At 36.8% G+C, this 19,719-nt stretch overlaps 1 protein-coding gene across 2 annotated transcripts in view; it reads right to left on the bottom strand.

The window, feature by feature from the left end:
• Nucleotides 1-8,443: 8,443 nt before the first annotated feature.
• The window catches only part of ern1 (endoplasmic reticulum to nucleus signaling 1), a 55,279-nt gene continuing 44,003 nt past the window's right edge, over nt 8,444-19,719 (bottom strand). Inside the window, exons 18-22 of one of the 2 annotated variants that reach the window (XM_067424716.1) lie at nt 17,426-17,573; nt 17,183-17,310; nt 12,954-13,077; nt 12,774-12,841; nt 8,444-10,668 (exon numbers count right to left, since the gene is read on the bottom strand). In XM_067424716.1, coding sequence (XP_067280817.1) covers nt 10,357-10,668; nt 12,774-12,841; nt 12,954-13,077; nt 17,183-17,310; nt 17,426-17,573 — 780 coding nt within the window. In that variant the 3' untranslated portion in view covers nt 8,444-10,356. Of the gene's footprint in view, nt 10,669-12,773; nt 12,842-12,953; nt 13,078-14,016; nt 14,601-17,182; nt 17,311-17,425; nt 17,574-19,719 lie in introns of those variants that run through there. The other variant, XR_010899156.1, reaches the window with a different exon arrangement.

Raw genomic sequence — 19,719 nt, 5'->3', positions numbered from 1 at the left:
GATCTGGTGCTAAACCTTGCGGGTCTCCAAAAATGGACCCGTGCAGGACTCTGAACAGCGCTGACAGCTGTGCCAGCATGAGAGAGACCGAAAGCGATTGAGACGTGTCATGGGAAGTTCGGATCATTTTGAAACTCATTCAGCAAAATTTGTTTTCATTTAACTCATTCATTTAAGCAGAATCTAATTAAAATGTTACGTTACATTTTTCAACCCATTTAGTACTTTTGGAATAAAAAATAAACTACAAGCTAATGCAGTCATGGCCAAACTTTGAGAATAAAAATGATTAATTAATTGAGCTTGCCTGATCCAAATCGTTGCTTCTTTAGTCACTTTTTAGTCACATTTGATCACGTCTGTTCCAGAAAGATTAGTAACGTTACACCACTCGTGACTTCTGTCGAGCCGTTAGTTTTGTCATCATGTCTGATCTGGGCCGTGACAGCCTCATATGTTTTACATGCGTCCGGAAACAGAAAAGATTAGTTCTCTCGAGTCTTCGAGTCATTCGTTCATCAAGTCCCAACCCCATTTAGGCAAGGCTATGAAGTCACCGGAAACAGAAGAGATTAGTTCATCTCTCAAGTCTTCTCGTTCAAGTCGTTCGTTCAAGTCCCCATAGGCTTAATGCAGAAGCAGTTCATCTTTCGAGTCTTCTTGTTCAAGTCGTTCTTAGGATCTGACTTTGAGTCTTGTTCTTTTGTCACAGGACCACACCGCTTCAGTGTCTCACAAGTCACAACATATACAACATTACATTACAGTTGTATTATTGACTGCATGTTGTAATATAGTTATTATTATAAAATAATCAGAAGATATGGGAAATAAGGAAAAATGTATAGGAAAATTATTATAGGCTTACTAGCTAAAAACAAACAAACAAACAAACAAAAAAAACGCACTTGTTTGTGAGGAAGGTTGTGAATGAACTATTTATGTATCCAACACGGCTATCACGTGACAAAAGAACGAGACTAGGACCGAAGACTCAAAAGAACGAATAATTTCTGTTTCTGGTACAGACTACATAGCCTTGTCTATGGGGTGGGACTTGATGAACGAATGACTCAAACCCGGACTCGAAAAATGAACTAATAAGTTCTGTTTCCTGTACAGAACATGGGATGTTATGCATGCGTGGTCAACACAAAATGAACGAATCGCTCTCTGAGAAAACCAGTCGTTCTCGAGTCATATTAAAGATGGACATGAACGACACTTCACTACAAAGAATGAACATCCAAGTACTGTAAGTGCATGAAGGCAGTGTCTATTTCAGGCACAAAATAGATATATAGAATATATAGAATATATAAATAAACAACAGATAAACATGTCAGCTGTGTGGACACCAACACCAAGGAGTTTGCTGGCCAATTAAAAACAATGCTTTGGCACTGTGTGCAGGTGCCAATTTCTGTTGGAAAAGGAAATCTGCATCTCCATAAAGTTGGTCAGCAGCAGGAAGCATGAAGTGCTCTACAACTTCCTGGTATATGGCTGTGTTGACCTTGGACCTCAGAAAACCATGCCATGGCACCAGAAGATGCCATGGCACCACAAACCATCCCATATGGACTGTGGAAACTTTACATTGGACCTCAAGCAACGTGGATTGTGTGCCTCCCCTCTCTTCCTCCAGACTCTGGGACCCTTATTTCCAAAGGAAATGCAAAATTTACTTTAATCAGTGAATATAACTTTGGACCACTCAGCAGTCCTTTTTGTCTTTAGTCCAGGCGAGACGCTTCTGACGCTGTCTGTTGTTCAAGAGTGGCTTGAAACAAGGAATGCGACAGCTGAAACCAATGTCTTGTGTAGTGGTTCTTGAAGTACTGACTTCAGCTCCTGTCCAACCATGTGAATCTGTCAAGTCAGCAGTCTTCCCCATGACTGTGTAGCCTACAGAACTAGACTAAGAGACCATTTAAAGGCCGTTGCAGGTTTTTTGAGTTAATTAGCTGTTTAGAGTGTGGCACCAGGTGCCTTCAATATTGACCCTTTTCACAATATTATAATTTTCTCAGATACTGAATTAGGATTTTCCTGAGTTGTCAGTAAATCTTTAAAATTAAAAGAAATAAACATTTGAAATATATCAGTCTGTGTGTAATGAATGAATATCATATACAAGTTTCCCTTTTTGAATGGAATTTTGATGATATTCTAATTATATGACCAGCACCTGCATATATATATATATTCAATGCGTACTGGGTGCTTAAAAAGGCCAGTAACTACATATGAAGGCCCCAGATGCCAACTTATTAATAGGACGGGCTTGCAGATGCCATCTTAGTATTTTTATACAGCGAGGACTTGTGCCTGCAGGGACTTCCAGGCTGTAGAATTTGGTAAAAGTAGACAGTGAGGACCAGCCTGCCAATCTACAGATGTCACCAATAGAAACTTCACTAGACCACAAACAGGAAGATGCCATGCCTCCGGTGGAGTAAGCTTTGACAGTGTAATGATTAAATATAATATACGAGTTTTACTTTTTAATTAGTGAATTTTAATTAGTAATTTTCTCTTTAATTAGTGAAATAAATGAACTTTTTGATGATATTCTAATATGACCAGCACCTGTGTCTATGCATGTATGTATGTATGTATATATACATACATACAGAGGTCAAACATTTCCTATTAGGTCTCTAACAGTGGACATGCACCTAAGATGACAAATTCAGACCCCTCCACCTTTCCAAGTGGGAGAACTTGCAAAATAGCAGGGTGTGTATGGGGGTATTATTGTTGCTTTATCTATCTGATCTATATAAATCTATATATCTATATAACTCTATATATATCTATATAGCTCAGTGGTCGTAACTCTGTTTTTCAGCGGCACTGGCCAAAACTTGATTGATTGGAGCAAGAACGTGCTACGATATGGCCGTAATCTGATTGGCTGCCGCTAGAAATGTTTAAAAATCCATGGGATTTACAAATGCGCAGGAAGAGATCCACAAATGCAGAGGAAGCCATCAACAAATGCACAGGAAGCGATTCACAAATTAATGCAACTTATGCAAGGCAGAGTTACATAAAAATATATGTGTGGATTTTTTTGTTATTTACAAATGTCATTGTATTTATTTTTGAATCTAATTCATTTTTGTGAAACTCCTGCATATATTTGTGGATCTCATTCTATTGATTTGTGAAATTCAGGTGCCACAGCCATTTTGGCGGGCTTTGTGCCTCCCTTTGCGCGGGAGGGGAAGACGCATGGCTAAGGTACATTTGAAGTTTATTGAAACGGCCATGACAACAGTGCGTGAGAATGAGCGCCGCTTTAGTAGTCATTACTGGAACGCGCGTGCACAGACTAACGATTGAGCTCAGTATTTTGACTGAATAATAGTTTATATCTCCCAAAACCTTATATTCCCCCTGGACACTTTCCCTATATGGCGGGCGTCTCACTATATCATTGCGTCAAACTTTTGTAATAATTTTTGTAATGTTTAAACCTGGTCGCTATCCACTCACATTAAGAAGGCGCAGGACAATGTTTTATTGTATTTATTATTTCTGTTTTTGAGGTCCGAAAGGGATAGAAAGACATAGGGCATTAAATCAACAGCAGGGTGAGTAAGTTAAGGGCTTTAATTTAATTTCAGGGTGAACTTTCCTGTACTCTGCTTCTAGCATATTAGGAACAAGATCGCGTGTGTGTTTGACCATTAAATAATTTAATGGTTTTAAATTAAATAATTAAAAAAAAAAAAAAAACTCACCGTTGCCGACTCTATCCTGCACTGTCTGGGGTTCAGCCGCCGCCGCCGCCGATCCCCTTGCATCTATAAAAGACGATTCTTCCAAACAATTGAACAACGTGTAAGTCACGTTACAACCAGTGTAAATCACATATCTCATACAAAACAGTGAGATTATTTTGGATATCACAAGTTTTACCCGATAAACGAAGAGAGTGAAGTAAACGGTGTGCTTGTGCGTGAGCATCAGATGCGACTCTCCCTCCCTGATTTCAGCAGCACTGTCTGTGTGTGAAACCGGTTAAGGTTATATCCGGTTACGGAAGGTCACAAATATTGATGTACAGATATTTGATTATGCACCTTTTTGTTTGTTTGTATATGGAAGCATATACTACTACTAGCACTAATAATAATAATAATAAAAAATAACAATAAACAAAAAACAAACAAAACAAAAAAAGGTCTTATACTTTCGATTTCCTGAAACTGAAAGGAAATAGTTTCCTAGCCAGAGGCTACGTTTTTGACAAATACAAAGCCCGGCCCCATTCACGCAAAGTGAAATGAATAGACCTCAGGCTGAAAGAAATACAAATAAGCTAGTGACAAATAGTCAAAAGGTGCTAGTTTTTGAGATACGCATGGTAGAACTAAACCCAGCAATGTTTTTCCTCATCTCTGATTCTTGGCTAAAATATTTTACTGCTAAGATTGTTAAATTCCTCATCTGGTGTCCCATATGAAATTGATTCTTGGCTAAAAAAATATTTTACTGCTAAGATTGTTAAATTAACAGATATTGTTATAGACCCCCAAACCAAAAAAGGACTAAAATTGTCCATATGTGGGAGTTAAGGCATATAAACTAGTGCAGATCAATCATACAAGTTCTGAGAGCTTTGAAACTTGACATATTTGTAGTCAGGAAGTTGATTTAACTACTTGAAAGGACTGGATGTGAATATTTTAATGTATGGAATAAATAGAGACATATAATCACATAGGCCTACCTAAAATAAGCGGACATGCACAATATCTATGATATCTTGAATATCTATGCAGAATATTTTCATTTACTTTGTGGTTGCTTTGCCAGGTTTTATCATAGAAACACGGCTTGTTAGAAAGGGGGCGTTGTGCTGTAACCGGCAATGCCAAATATGTAGGCTACATATGATAAATCAGTGTTCTGTCACTCATTGTACTGTAGAAAGGGCGTAAGAACAATACACAAACAAACAAAAACATTTATCTGTAGTTAGGAAATCTTTTAAACCGCTCCATCGAGTAAACAACTGTAAACAACAGTCTGTTACCAAGCAACCAACTGCTTCTGACCTCTTTTACAACTCGTCTATGCTTCTGACAAGTAAACCAAAATGGAGAAACAACGGCATCCTTTTAATTTCAGTGCGACAGAGATTGAAAATTTGATTAGCTCAGTTGGAAAGTTAAAGCCTGTTTTATAAATCGCCTTTTGCCAAAAAAAAATAAAAAATAGAAAGAAAGAAAGAAAGAAAGAAAGAAAGAAAGAAAGAAAGAAAGAAAGAAAGAAAGAAAAGTAAGGCGTCACTAGTTGGACCGTAATGATTGTGTTCAAAACTTTCAAAATGGATTTAAAGACTGTAGGCGTTTCATTTATACTTTTTAATGTAACCCTATAAGGGTTAAAAACACAAAACCAAAAATAATATATTGCTATTTTCCATCTTATTATGACACTAATGTTTTTTCAAAAATCTTTTATTTATAGGTTTGCTTATTCTGTCATTTGATATTTGTTCATACATTCTTCATGCCACAATGCATTATAGGAGCCATGGATGAGTTTAGCATGATGCTCCCAGAATGCATTGTGGCATGAAGAATGCCACCATTGTTGAGATTCATAGGCTGATTTTTGATGTCTGTGTCAAAAATCAAAGTGCTTAATGTACAATCTGTTTTAAAACGTATTCAAATTTTCTGGCTAAAACTGTGCTGGATCTTTTCTAGAATAAAACAAGGTTAACAGTATATTGCTCATACTCAGTCATAAGATCAGTGAATTAAGCCACTACACAACGATTATATTCTAATCATCAAGCAGGCTGTTGCATCTGATCGTGTTTTCTCTGCTTTTCTTGCCAAAGCAAACCCAGATACAGCAGCCAGAGAAACACTAACATTTAGAAGTCCTAAAACTGCCCAACTAAAGAACATGTCAACAGTCATGGCTGAGGTTTATTATAATCCGATACCACAATAATTTATTTCAAAATCGTTCGTTTGTTCGGCCCATTTCAAGCAAGCTTTGCTCAGCGTCTTAAACTGAAGAAAGTGGCGACTATATTCCTGCAAGCAGTAGTGATTTTATCCACTTATTGACTGTTTAAACAATTTCTGATTAAATTGAAAGTTTCTTAGAGAGACCGCATTGTCTAGATAACGCAAGATGCTAGTACAGTAACAATAGGAAATGCCAAGTACCATACAAAACTAAATAGTGTGTTTAATGACAAAGGGTAATATTATTTTGTATTACAAAATACAACCGTAGATACGTTGCTTACAGATCGTTCACTCGATCCTTCTAGCAAACTTTTCCACCATATAAGTTAAAACGATAGTCATTTGGCAAGGCTATTCATTTTGTAAAATCAACAACATGTATGCTTGACCCTATACCGACTAGGCTATTAAAAGAGATACTTCCAGAGGTCATAGATCCTCTGCTTATTATTATTAATTCATCCTTGACATTGGGATATGTACCGAAAACTTTTAAGTTGGCTATATTTAAACCACTTATTAAAAAAACGCAACTTGATCCTAAAGAATTAGTCAATTACAGGCCAATCTCGAATCTACCGTTTCTATCAAAAATACTAGAAAAGGCCGTGTCTTCACAATTATGTTCTTTTTTAGAAAGAAATGGTATATGTGAGGATTTCCAGTCAGGATTTAGACCGTATCATAGCACTGAGACTGCTCTAATTAGAGTTACAAATGATTTACTCTTATCATCTGATCGTGGTTGTATCTCTCTATTAGTGTTACTCGATCTTAGCGCTGCATTCGATACCATCGATCACAATATTCTTCTGAATAGAATCGAAAATTATGTTGGCATTAGTGGAACAGCTTTGGCATGGTTTAAATCGTACTTATCTGACCGTTATCAGTTTGTAGCAGTAAATGAAGAGATGTCACACCAATCACAAGTTCAGTATGGGGTACCGCAAGGCTCAGTGTTAGGACCGTTGCTTTTCACCCTGTATATGCTACCACTGGGAGATATCATTAGGAAACATGCCGTTAGTTTTCATTGTTATGCTGACGATACTCAGCTCTATATTTCCTCACGCCCTGACGAAACCTACCAATTCACAAGATTAACGGAATGCATAGCTGACATAGTAATTTCCTGCAACTTAATTCAGATTAAACTGAATTTTTAATTATTAGAACATTTTAAACTTTCATTATTCAAAGCAATTGACTGATTGTTAGGCTGCATTAACTAGGTCAGCCGGAACCGGGAACACTTCCCATAACACCTGATGTACTCGTTACATCATAAAAAGTGGGATGGTGGACCTGCGTCTGGACATGACCAGCTCATCCTGGAGTGTCTGCTGAGACCGTGTCAATTGGTGTCTCCTCTGAATTTGCCTCACCGGCACGTCATGCTTAAAAAACCCGGCTCCGGCGCACTAACTCTGATCTTTCAAGTATTCATTTTCTTGTGTAATCAACGCACAATAAACCCGTCTCTTGCGTGATACCCTGAAATTTCGAATATTCTGATCTAATATGATTTATGACTTGCAGGGTTGGCAGAATAATAATTATACACTGTTTAATAATAGGCCAGAGGAGAACTGGCACCCCAACTGAGTCTGGTTTCTCCCAAGGTTTATTTTTCTCCATCACGCCCTGATGGAGTTTTGGTTCCTTGCCACTGTCGCCTTTGGCTTGGCTTGCTCAGTTGGGGACACTAAAATTTTGATCAAAGTTATTCAACTAAATATACTAATAAAATTAATTATTAAGGTCTTATTTAATTCTATAAACTCTAATACTGATCTGCCCCAGGAGAAGGTTCAACACACAAGTGTCATATTTTTCCCTTCTTAGTCTGGTTGAATTGAATCATCGAAAGTCAGCAGCAAAGATATTGGTTAATAAAGTGAGATTAAATACATAAAGTATATCTTGTGTAGTTTAATATATTTACTTAATATATTATGCAGGTTTGCATATTATTCTGAGTTTGCAGTTCACTGTTACTGAATCTATTTTAGTGCAGGTGAGAGGAGTCAATGCTTACTTTTAGTCTTAAAAAAAATTGAGCAATTACGAGTTTATATCTCACAATTCTGAGAAAAGAAGTATAAACTGCGAGTTATAAAGTCAAAATTGCGTAATATAATACTAATATTAACAGATCATCTAATTTAATTATAATAATTTGATTTATTAGCATGAGCCCAGCCTCGATACAGTCATATACAAAGTGGAGACAACCAAACCTAGTTACGATAACTGCCTGCTCATTTCTATAGTGAAAGCAAAGAGAAATATCCGTGTTTTTCAATTCACCTGTCAGTGGTCATAATGTTATGCCTGATCGTTGTATACACAAAGTGTAAAACAGAACTGGGTGGAGTGAAAATACCCTTTGCCAATAATATCTATTCCCAAGCTTGGTAAAAACTTACTTGGCATTGCACAATAGCAGCTTTTATTAACATTACATGTAAAAAGGCATTCCATTTTAATAATTTCCCCTCAAAATGTGCCATTTAAAAATATATACTGAACATTAAAAAACATGTAACATTATAAAAGCTCCATCTGGAATATTTCCATTCAAAACAGCATGTATTTTATGTCACAATGCCGTGTATGCACTGTACATCTCGACAGAACAAAACATCCTTCCTGGCATTTCCTAACAAAAGCCCACCGTTTGTAAATCAAGCATCCATGAAAACAAAACAAAACAAAACAAAATGAATAATTATTTAATTTTACAATATAATAACCATTTAGGAGAATCACTTGAAAGCTAAAAAACTTAACTGCACTATCCAGAATCCAAGGTAATAAATTCATAGTTCACCATGTTTTGTTAAAATATTCCAACATATAAAAGTGATAGACTGAAGTTGAGCTCAATACAGGATAATAACCAAGTTTGTCATGAAAATATATCCAGAACCATTGAAAGCGTAATACCTGTAATGTCATAAAGTCGGTTTTATGTTAAGAGACTTTGAAGGAATAGTTCACCCAAAAAATTCAGTAGCATGGTTTCAAACCAGTAGTATCACAGAAGTATTTGTCTAATAACTGTATTTACACTGCAAAAAAAATGCTTTTCTTACTTAGTATTTTTGTCTTGTTTCTAGTCCAAACATTTAAAAACTCTTAAAACAAGAAGTATTTACTCTACTAGCAAAAGTAATTGTCTGGCTTTGGGAAAAAATAACAAAAAATTAAGAGTTTTTGCTTAAAATAAGCTCAATAATCTGCCAGTGGGGTAAGCAAAATAATCTTAAAACAACATTATTTATCTTATTTTAAGCAAAAACTCTCTTGATTTTGAGTTATTTTCCCCCCAAAACAAGATAATAATTTTGACTTGTCTTGTAAATGTTTCTTAATGTAAGAAGTTTTAGATAATATGACTAGAAACAAGACACAAATAATAAGTAAGAAAAGCATTTTTTGCAGTGTAAAGATTTCTGAAGCCATTTGATCGCTTTGTCTGAGAAACGGACCCAAGTTTAGCCCAGCATTCACTGATTACCATGCCTTGTCTCGTCGAACACAAACACGATTCGCACTTCCATATATTATCGATATGCTGTGATCGTTCACATGATATTTGAGAACCAATGCGTTTTGGCTTCATTGATGTCAAATAGGTCTTCACACTTAAGAAATGCGGCACCGAGGGAGATCATCAGTGAGTTGACGTAAATTTGAAAGCGACCTTCAGAAGATTTAGCACATATCTACTACTTTTATGATTCTGTTTGGTCATTTTGGGGCTTCACACCACCTGAAGACTGTATGGAAAATAACATCTGCTATGGCATTCCACAGAAAGACGTCATACGTGTATGAATAAAACAGGACTAAACGATGCCACTTTTCCTTTCTGGTTGAACTATTCCTTCAAAAGCTCTCGACAGCAGCAAAGGAATAACGCAAAATCACAAACATTAGACTCTCTTCAGGACCAAGACACAGTGTCATTTAAAAAGGCACAATCAATGGCCACTTCAATTATCAATGATCAAAATATGTACAAAAATATATATGGGTTTTCTCTCAACATTGCACAGTAGAATTTCTTGCGTTCACTTCAAGTGTTCAACAAAAATCCCTCGACCTTCCGATCACGTTATAATTAAAAAAACGAAGGAAGGAATGACTCTAGCACACCATCTTCTCCAGCATCCTCCGAATGAGCAGGAAGCTGCAAGTCGCTCCGCTTTTAAGGCACTAAAGATGGGACGGCGTCCTCTGCGGGGACACAGCCCAGGCACTGCAGGCCCAGACTGCATCCGTACGGAGAGACCGCTCATCCCTGGAATGTGTCTGGAAAAGTCAGTCACGTAAAATTAAACTACGGAGCTCCAGTCTCCTGTGTTCCGGGTTCGGGCTGCACCGGGCCTATTTCGGGCAAATCTGCTGAAATCTGGCCGGCCTGTTGTGTGGGCGGAGTCTGTGGCACACACTGTGTGTCTGTGCGGGGTGTGAGCAGTTCAGAAGCGTGGTAATAAGGTAGGAAAGGTCGCTCCACGGCACAGAAACGCATGGCCAGATGTGTGTGCTGCAGAAGAAGAGGGAAGCGGGAGGTGAAGTAGGAGACGAATTCATCTGGAATGGACCCCAGCGTCTCCTGGACTTCATCGGGTAACTCTCTGTAATGGTGTTTCTACAGGAGACAAAGATGAAAGAATCAAAGAGAGGACACTGAGCAATAGTTTGTAAATGCAACATGGACGAAAATTGTATGTTTAGTTGTGTATTCAAATCAAGTAATTACCTTGACAAACTATACATCATTAAAAAGATCTAAGACTTAAGTTTAATTTTTTTACCTGTTTTATTCTCAAAGTCTTATAGTGACCGTAACATGTTAATATGTGCCAGGAGTTATGAATATGAACATTGGTTGATTGTAAAATACGCGTCATCTGCTCCCATTCATAAACTCCTCTGTGGTCGTCATGAAGACTCACGACAAAACAACATCCCTCAGGGCATTTAGTTTAAATGTGTGCAGATGTGGAGAAATATTGATAAATTCTCATATGTTTGAGTCAAATTTCTATACAGAGAAGTATTATTTATTCAATTTTACCCAAAATCCGCGGATGTATCATTATGAGCGCTGTATACTCTGATGTGCTGTGTTTTCAGTTCATTCTGGTAGCCGGAGGTTATGTAATAATTCAGTGAGGAACCTGGGTGTGCTCTTTGATACCAATCTTTAATTCGAAAGCTACGTTTCTAGCATCTGTAAAACTGCATTCTACCATCTTAAAGGAATAGTTCACCCAAAAATGAAAATGTGATGTTTATCTGCTCACCCCCAGGGCATCCATGTAGGTGTCGTTGTTTCTTCAGTAGAACAGAAATTAAGATTTTTAACTCCAAACATTGCTGTGCAAGTCGTATAATGCATGTCAATAGGAACAGTTTAGCATACGAGAGCTATGAGAGTAAAAAAACATAGACATGCGAACGAGGTCAATTTACACGATATGGCGCAGAGATACCGTTAAGTATCCAAGATACGCCATATCTTGTACATTTGACCTCACTCGCCGGAAGGGATGGCGCGCTTGTGGCTTTTCTACATAGTGTTGTATTTGAGGTAAAAAAATTATATAAATACCGTTCGGTTTCTCACACAAACCGATCGTTTAGTGTCTTAAGACATCAATGTATCGTCACATGCCGCAGGGTTTAAGTTGGATTCGTATGTCTATATTTTTTACTTTCATAGCTTTCATACTCTAAACTGTTCCTATTCACATGCATTATATGACTGGCACACTGCAACGGTTGGAGTTAAAAATCTTTATTCGTGTTCAACTGGGTGAAATATCCCTTTAAAAATATAAATAAACTACAACATATGTGCACAGTGCCAAATGCTGAACAGTTAGTGCATGCGTTCATGAGCTCAAGGCTAGATTATTGTAATGCTCTACTGGGTGGTTGCCCTGCCCGCTTAATAAACAAACTCCAGCTGGTCCAAAACCAAGTATTTAATCAATTAATTATGTATTCATTATTAGGGATATGAAAATTTTGAAAGATACCAATAATTCTTTATATTTGAAAGCCAATGAACAAACACAAAAATATACTGGCAGACAAATCTAAATCTTTTATTTAATATGCTAATATGATTACAACAGCCATGTCCCAAGCACACAATTATAATTCCTCTCATTATAATTTTAGGTAGCTTATATGACATGTTGCACTTAACTTTATTTTTATTTTTTGAAATGATTCCAATCATATTTCAAGCTATTCAAACCCATCATGGTGAACTGCACATCTGAAGTGTCTCAGCCGAAGGAAATAATCCATTATTTATCGGCTTTAATATATTGGCCAAATTTACTTATTGGGCCGATATCAATAACATTAAAAACAACATATATCGCCTAATACTGTTATGGTGGCCGATAATATCACACATACCTAGTAATTATTGTAACTGATTGTTTATTAGCAGCTTTTTGATGTTTTATCATCAGAATTCTGTTTGACACCCTGACTTCACTTCAAAAATTAAAAATGTGTGATAACCAACAAAACAACTCCATATGCATTTTTTCCAATGCATTGAACAACTTGGTGTTCCTCTTTCATGCCACATTTCTTTCAGATCATTCAAATAACATTCAGATATCAGTTATAAAAAAATCAAAAATCAAAAATTATAAAAATCATTTTGCGCCACTGTAAACGGTGTTGCTATAACCACAAGATATGTGTGGTATCGGTAAACTCACGTACCTTATTTCTCATGGCACGTAAAAGATCTCTGACCGATCCGCCTTTGTACGAACGAAATCTGCGTAGATCTATAAAAAGAACATAATAGTTTAATGGTTTGCAGAGCAAAATTTTCACATTTAAGATTCTAATAAGAAATAAAACTAGACAATCAATGCAGTAAGACAGAGTAGTGCTCACCGGTCTGTAGAGGAACTGTGATATGATCCCTCCAATCCCCTTTCACCACCACCCGCCCTCCTCTCTCCAGCTGCCTCACGATTGGTCCATCTGACGGCTCCTTCTCAATTCTATCGCTCACATCCTGTGAAAAAAAAAACATAAATAATCTGCCGTTTACTGGCCATTCCAGAAGAATCTGCTGTTATTTTTCTTTCAGTTTCCCGGACAGACTACTTTAAAGGTACCGTGAACTGCATTTTTTATTTTATAATGTTCCCCGTCATCCACTTATAATGTAGGATTTTTTATCAAAATTGAATGGAAAGACGATGCAAACACAATGTAAATAATGAGCTTCACTGTGCAGTGTAGACGGTTTCATTGATTATAATGAGAGATTTGGCGAGACATCTACTGTTCCAGTAATTCAATTGTACTGAGAAAGCGATCACTCCTTTTATAATCAGAGTTTAAAGTTATTTTTCATGTGAATAAAAAAGGAAGAACGGGAAGTCGGCCATCTAGTCGATGGCTTGACATGTGAATATTTTGCAGTGGATATAAAATGTCAGTAACACTTAACAATAAGGTTTCATTAGGTAACTAATTTATTTACATAAACTAATAATAATAACTGCACTTATATAGCATTTATTATTCTTTGTTAGTTAATTTCAACATTTACTAATACATTATTAACATCAAAAGTTTTTTTGTTAACATTAGTTAATGCACTGTGAACTAACATAAACAATGAACCTGAACAAGGATTAATAAATACTGTAACGAATGTAATGCTCATGGTTATTTCATTTTAGTCAGTATACATTAATTAATGTTGACATTATTGTAAAGTGTTATTGTAAAGTGTAACCAGGTGATATCCACCTTTCACTAAAAGTGTGTTTGTGTCCAGTTGGGATATAAAAACATGCCCTACTGACAAAATAAAGCACTTTGGTGGAAATAATAAGACACTTCCCAACAGTCAGAATCCTTCAGAAGTCATGCAGAGACTTGGAAACCTTAGGAGGCATCTAAATCTATTTTTATTCCAAGTGATCCTGTTGCTGTATCTCACCCTTCACTGGCACACACCAGTGGGCGGAGGCATTGATCAGTCTTGGGCTGATGAATTCATTCCCTTTGTGTAATAAAAAACAGGATGTAGTAAACGAGCCCTTTTTGGCAGCTTGATTTCAATAAAAGCTGTTTTTGGACTAACAAGGAAGTTTTGAGTTCTGAAAGTGACCTCTTGTTATCCATTGAACACTCACACACTCTCTCTCACACACACACACACACACAAACTCACGCTCTCTCTTTTGAGCGGCACACTGGTGGTGGTTGAGGAGAGACCCCTGACATAGTTGCAAAGTGCTTTGGGTGTACAGCATATGAAAGCGCTATATAAATGTCTTTCATTCATTCATTTATTCTTGTGTGTCAAAAGCTCAAAGAAATTTGATTTCCCAATTCATAACCCCTTAAGACTAGTGTCCTTCAAACAATAATGTACTGACCTGGCAGAATAGTGAACAATTTACAGAAAAAGGATGAAAATTATCTTATCTGTGGTATTTTGCTGTAGTGCCATGTCTTGGCCAGTGCATTGTTTGCAAAAGAGGATTTTACCTGATTTAAGGGTCAGTGTTGAGTAAGTTACTGTAAAAAAAGTAAATAATTACTAGTTACAAATTACATCTTCAATAGTGTAATTAGATTACTGTAGAAATTACTCTCTCCATAAAGTATTTAATTACTAATTACTTTCTAAATCCTAGATCAACCTCGACTAGTTAAGTGATTCAAGGCTAGACATGGAACGGCTCTAATTAATTCAAATATATAATATATAAAACCACATAAATTATTCTTATTAACTGATCAAAGTATTACAAATGTGAGAATGATACATAAAAACATGCATTTTAAAGTTACATGGTAAATTCTGATGTTAATTTCCACTATTGTTTTATATATAATTGTTCTATAGTCTATTCACAGTATTTGGCTCAATTACATCAGAAGTAACTAAAATTAAATTACAGAGAAAATAAGAGTAATCCCTTACATTTTCAAGAGGAAAGTAATTAAATTACAGTAACTAATTACTTAGTAACTAGTTACACCCAATGGTGTTAAGAGTCATGAAACCCCAAAACATGTTTTGACATGCGAACAGATATAAGCTGCACACAGATAAAAACACAAAAGCACATTTTTCCAATAAGTGGAAATTGGTTACTTTTGCGGTTTTCTGAGCAATTTCACTCTTCCTGGATGAAAAGCAAAGTCAGAGCAACGTCACGTAATGCGAGGTAGAAGCGTACCTTTGGAGTGTGTGACTGGCTGTTTTTGTGACTGGCTTGACACGTGGTTCAAATTTTTAAATGGACATATTTTATATACTCTAGTGCTCCAAACATGGACCAGCACACATGTATGCACACATAATTAATCATGTTGTCTTCAAATGAAATATATGAGCAAATAAGGTAATGACACGATGGATTATTCTGATACACAAAAGACCGACAATTCAAAGAGGAATGAGCAAAAAAGTAACTACGCCTTTATTCTGTCTGTGTTAGACTGGAGTGGTCTCAAAAGTACTGAAAATATTAATAGACCTTTACAATGTCGTCGATTGATTTGATTGATCTTTAAATTGAATTAAACTTTTTTTGTTCAAAAACATGCTGCATAACTGAGATTTATATTCTTAAAATTAAAACATGTAAGATTTTTTTAAAATTATTTCTGAAAAAATAAAGTGTTGATAATTTATTATTACCGTATTAGTGTTAGTATTATTTTTGGGTGTATCTAAACTCTACTGTACGACACTCATATATTGCTCAAGTTAAACCAAACTTTTATTTTGACGGGTTGCCTTGCTTCGAGTTTCTGTGTGTTTATGACATGATGGTAGTTTTTCCTCAAATAAAATGGTAAAATGTTGACTAAGTGACTCTCAGAGCGGCTCTGGAGATGAAGTTCATGCACTCATGTCCTAAAATGAGACAGCAGAAATGGAAAGAGATGGACCGTCACGCACGCTTCACCGTGTGTCTGTGTGTGTGTGTGTGTGTGGGGGGGGGGAGTTAAACCATGCATCTGCTAGGGTTGGGCGACGTCCCCTAAACATTGGCAGTTGACAATGTTTACAGTAAAAAAATGGACGATGATCCGTCGGTGGGGAGTGTTTTATTATATCTCTTTACATAAATACTCTTTTCTACTTAAAAACTATAATGTTGTTATTTTACTAACCCAACTAATGACTCATCCGTGCTTTCTATATTGGTTGCACGTGAGGGGGGAACAGCTTCCTTCCACTTAAGAGGAGTTGTCCACTTTAAAGCACTTTTTATTTTACTAGATCTCTTTTCATAATTTTTTTTTAATACTTAAAAACTATAATTTCATTATTTTACAAGCCCAACTAATTACTCATCCGGGCTTTCCAATAGGTTGCACGCACATTTCGCAATCCGCTATGGAGCTATTCAATTTTGATTTTGCATTTTGTTTTTTAAACGTTTATTTGTGTAGTTCTTATGACCACTTTAAAATATTTCAATAACATCTTTTATTTTGTAGACCATGCTGTTTTATTGTACAAAATTAAATATTTCAAGTTAAACGCACAATGTAAAACATGTAAAAAAGACAAGAGGCTAACACCGTCAAGATCAATATTAGTGTAGCCTGCCTGACGCGGTATTATCACAGACGAGCGCATCACATCTCTGGCATAGACTACAGTATTTAAAATAGCATATAAGCAGTAGTAATATTCTCAATTTAATTTACAGAGCCATCCCTGCAAAGTTTTGAGGTTAACTATAGAAGAGACTAGGATTAGTGTGGCGCAATCTCCATCAGAGTCAGTCGGTCAATAGCCATCATCGTTTTTTGGGCACAACCCTGTGTCATTCATTCACATAGAGACATGCAGGACATGCAGGATTCTCATTTAACTAGTCTTTTTGCGGTTTAATATTCACAGACACTGGTCTATATCACCAAATGTGTTCTCAGGTACCAAAATTTGGCAAAAGTACAGAGTTTGGTTCCCAACTGTGTTTTATTGGTTGTTGTCTCCCCTCTTCCCCCCTCTACACTCCCACTTTTCCACAGCTTTACACACCCAATTCTAGAGACATTTTGCAACTCTGAAGTGTGAAAGATTAGGCTAAAACATTCATGACAATTTAAGTAAGGATGTCTGACTAACAAACCTGGAAGAACTGCAGCTGTTTTTCCAGACTCCAGAAGAAGGGATGTTTCAGCACTCGGTCAGCCGAGGGTCTCTTCTCTGGCTCCATGCTCAACATCTGCTCAATCAGGTTTCGCGCCACAATATCCTCTGCATCAAACGGCATAAACGATCACATGATCAGAAAACCGTGACACACATTTTTCCACAAAATGAGCTGGTGTTTGTGGTCAGGGTGTATTTTGTATGTGTGTGGTGGTCCTACCGTGTCTGCTAGGCTGCAAGTGGTCGAGCGAATAGGCCCCCAGCAGAATGTTTGCCTGCCGCTGCAAGGACTTCCCGAATGGGTGCTGGCCTTCAGATACCACATAGTAAAACACACAGCCTGCAGAGAAGATGTCCACCATGCAGGTCTGAAACAACACAAAGAGGAGAAGCTGTGAGTGTCTCTCAAAATCTACTGTGCTTGTCACATGGCTCTCTGGACCAGCGCTTCATGCCGCTGATTTCTGATTGGTCGCAGCATTCTGCACCCGATGACCAATACTTGTGACTTTGCACTCCTATTTTACCACCACAGTAAAATGTATGACATTTATAGCAAACTGCAAGCAAGATAAACACTGCTAGAACAAGGAAGTAGTGCCATATACGAGAGCTATTCAAGGACTGTGGTAGCAGTGCTGTAAAAACAATATAGATTTATTGAGAATTTGTTCAAATTAAAATCTTGGTGACACTTGAGATTAAACTTATTAACATTGTATTGTGAACAAACACAAACAAACAATAGGTAGTAGTTTACTACATAGTTATTAATTAACAAGAACATATTAAAGGTACCCTAGAATGAAAAATTGCATTAACCTTGCCATAGTGAAATAATAAGAGTTCAGTACATGGACATCACATACTGTGAGTCTCAAACACCATTGCCTCCTACTTCTTATGTAAATCTCGTAAATCAAAAACACCACAGAAATAAAGTGCTTCTCAACATAAGGCCAACCGTGACGCAAGCGTTGGGGATCATTTATATTCCAACATTTGCATCTGCCCAAACATGTTCATTGTCAGGCGGAACTGACGCAGCCGAATCATTGAGACTGCAGGTAAACACACTTCTCCCATGGACATGTCATGTTCCAGGCTGTGCAGGAGACTTTTCTACCCTTCCCACAGATAAAACATGTCAACAGTCATGGTTGAGGTTTATTATAATCCGATACCACAACAATTAATTTCAAAATCGTTCATTTGTTCGGCCCATTTCAAGCAAGCTTCGCTCAGCGTCTTAAACTGAAGAAAAGTGGCGACTATATTCCTGCAAGCAGTAAGTAGTGATTTATCCATTTATTGACTGTTTAAACAATTTCTGATTAAATTGAAAGTTTCTTAGAGAGACCGCATTGTCTAGATAACGCAAGATGCTAGTACAGTAACAATTGGAAACGTCAAGTACCATACAAAACTAAATAGTGTGTCTAATGACAAAGGGTAATATTATTTTGTATTACAAAATACAACCGTAGATACTTTGCTTACAGATCGTTCACTCGATCCTTCTAGCAAATGTCACCTTTTCCACCATTTAAGTTAAAACAACAGTCATTTGACAGGGGCGGGCTATTCATTTGGTAAAAATATAAGTTATATATTTATATTTTTGAGAACTGAAGTAGGCCTATGATGTTTTCGCATGCTTGCTCAGAGTACATTATAGTCACTGCGTAGCCTTAGCCTACATTGTGACTAACGTTATATAAACATGCGATATTGTTGACGAAAAAAGACAAGTCTAAAATGTCGACTGAATGACACACTTTAAGCAGAACATGTCAAATGGACATTGCTGAAATGCAGTTTACTTGTTTATTGGTGTTTTCAGATCATCCGCGCGCGCGAGAGAGAGCTTGCGTGCATATGGTTGCCAGATTGGACATGTTTAGGTAAAACACTGGAGAGTATATGAGTTTCTTTTCACAGAAAAGCTCTGTTTGGGGGATTTAATTACTGAAATCTGGCAACCGGAAGCACTCTCTCTCGCGGGCGGATGGTCTCAAAACACCAAAAAACAAGTAGGATGCATTTTATCAATCTCCATTCGAGAAGTTCTGCTTAAAGTGCCATTCAGTCGGTCTGTGTTCTGTCAGGACGGTCAGGACTCGCTTCACTGAACTGCTATGAGCTGCTGAAATAAGCCAATCAGAGCAGAGCTCAACATTAATATTCATGACCACTAATTCCCAGATTAGTGGATAAAAGGTTTCAAAATGGTAATCAAACACAAAACAATTTCTGATACCAATGAACTGTTCATAACACTTCAGAAGCACATAAATTAATATTATAAATGAAGCACATAGCCTAAATACAAAATAACTCATTAAATTATACATTTTTCTAATAAGTAAATACATAATTAAAGCTGCAGTCAGTAAGTTTTGCCTTTTTGTCGCATATCTGTTTGAAATTGAAACCGGCAATGACAGTTATTAGCTGAATTATCATCTTTACATGAGTTTGTATTTGTTAACTCACGATACGCGTTGACATGTG

This window comes from Pseudorasbora parva, chromosome 2, assembly GCF_024679245.1.
Source record: "Pseudorasbora parva isolate DD20220531a chromosome 2, ASM2467924v1, whole genome shotgun sequence".
NCBI lineage: Eukaryota > Metazoa > Chordata > Actinopteri > Cypriniformes > Gobionidae > Pseudorasbora > Pseudorasbora parva.
This window is presented reverse-complemented; position numbering and strand designations above follow the sequence as displayed.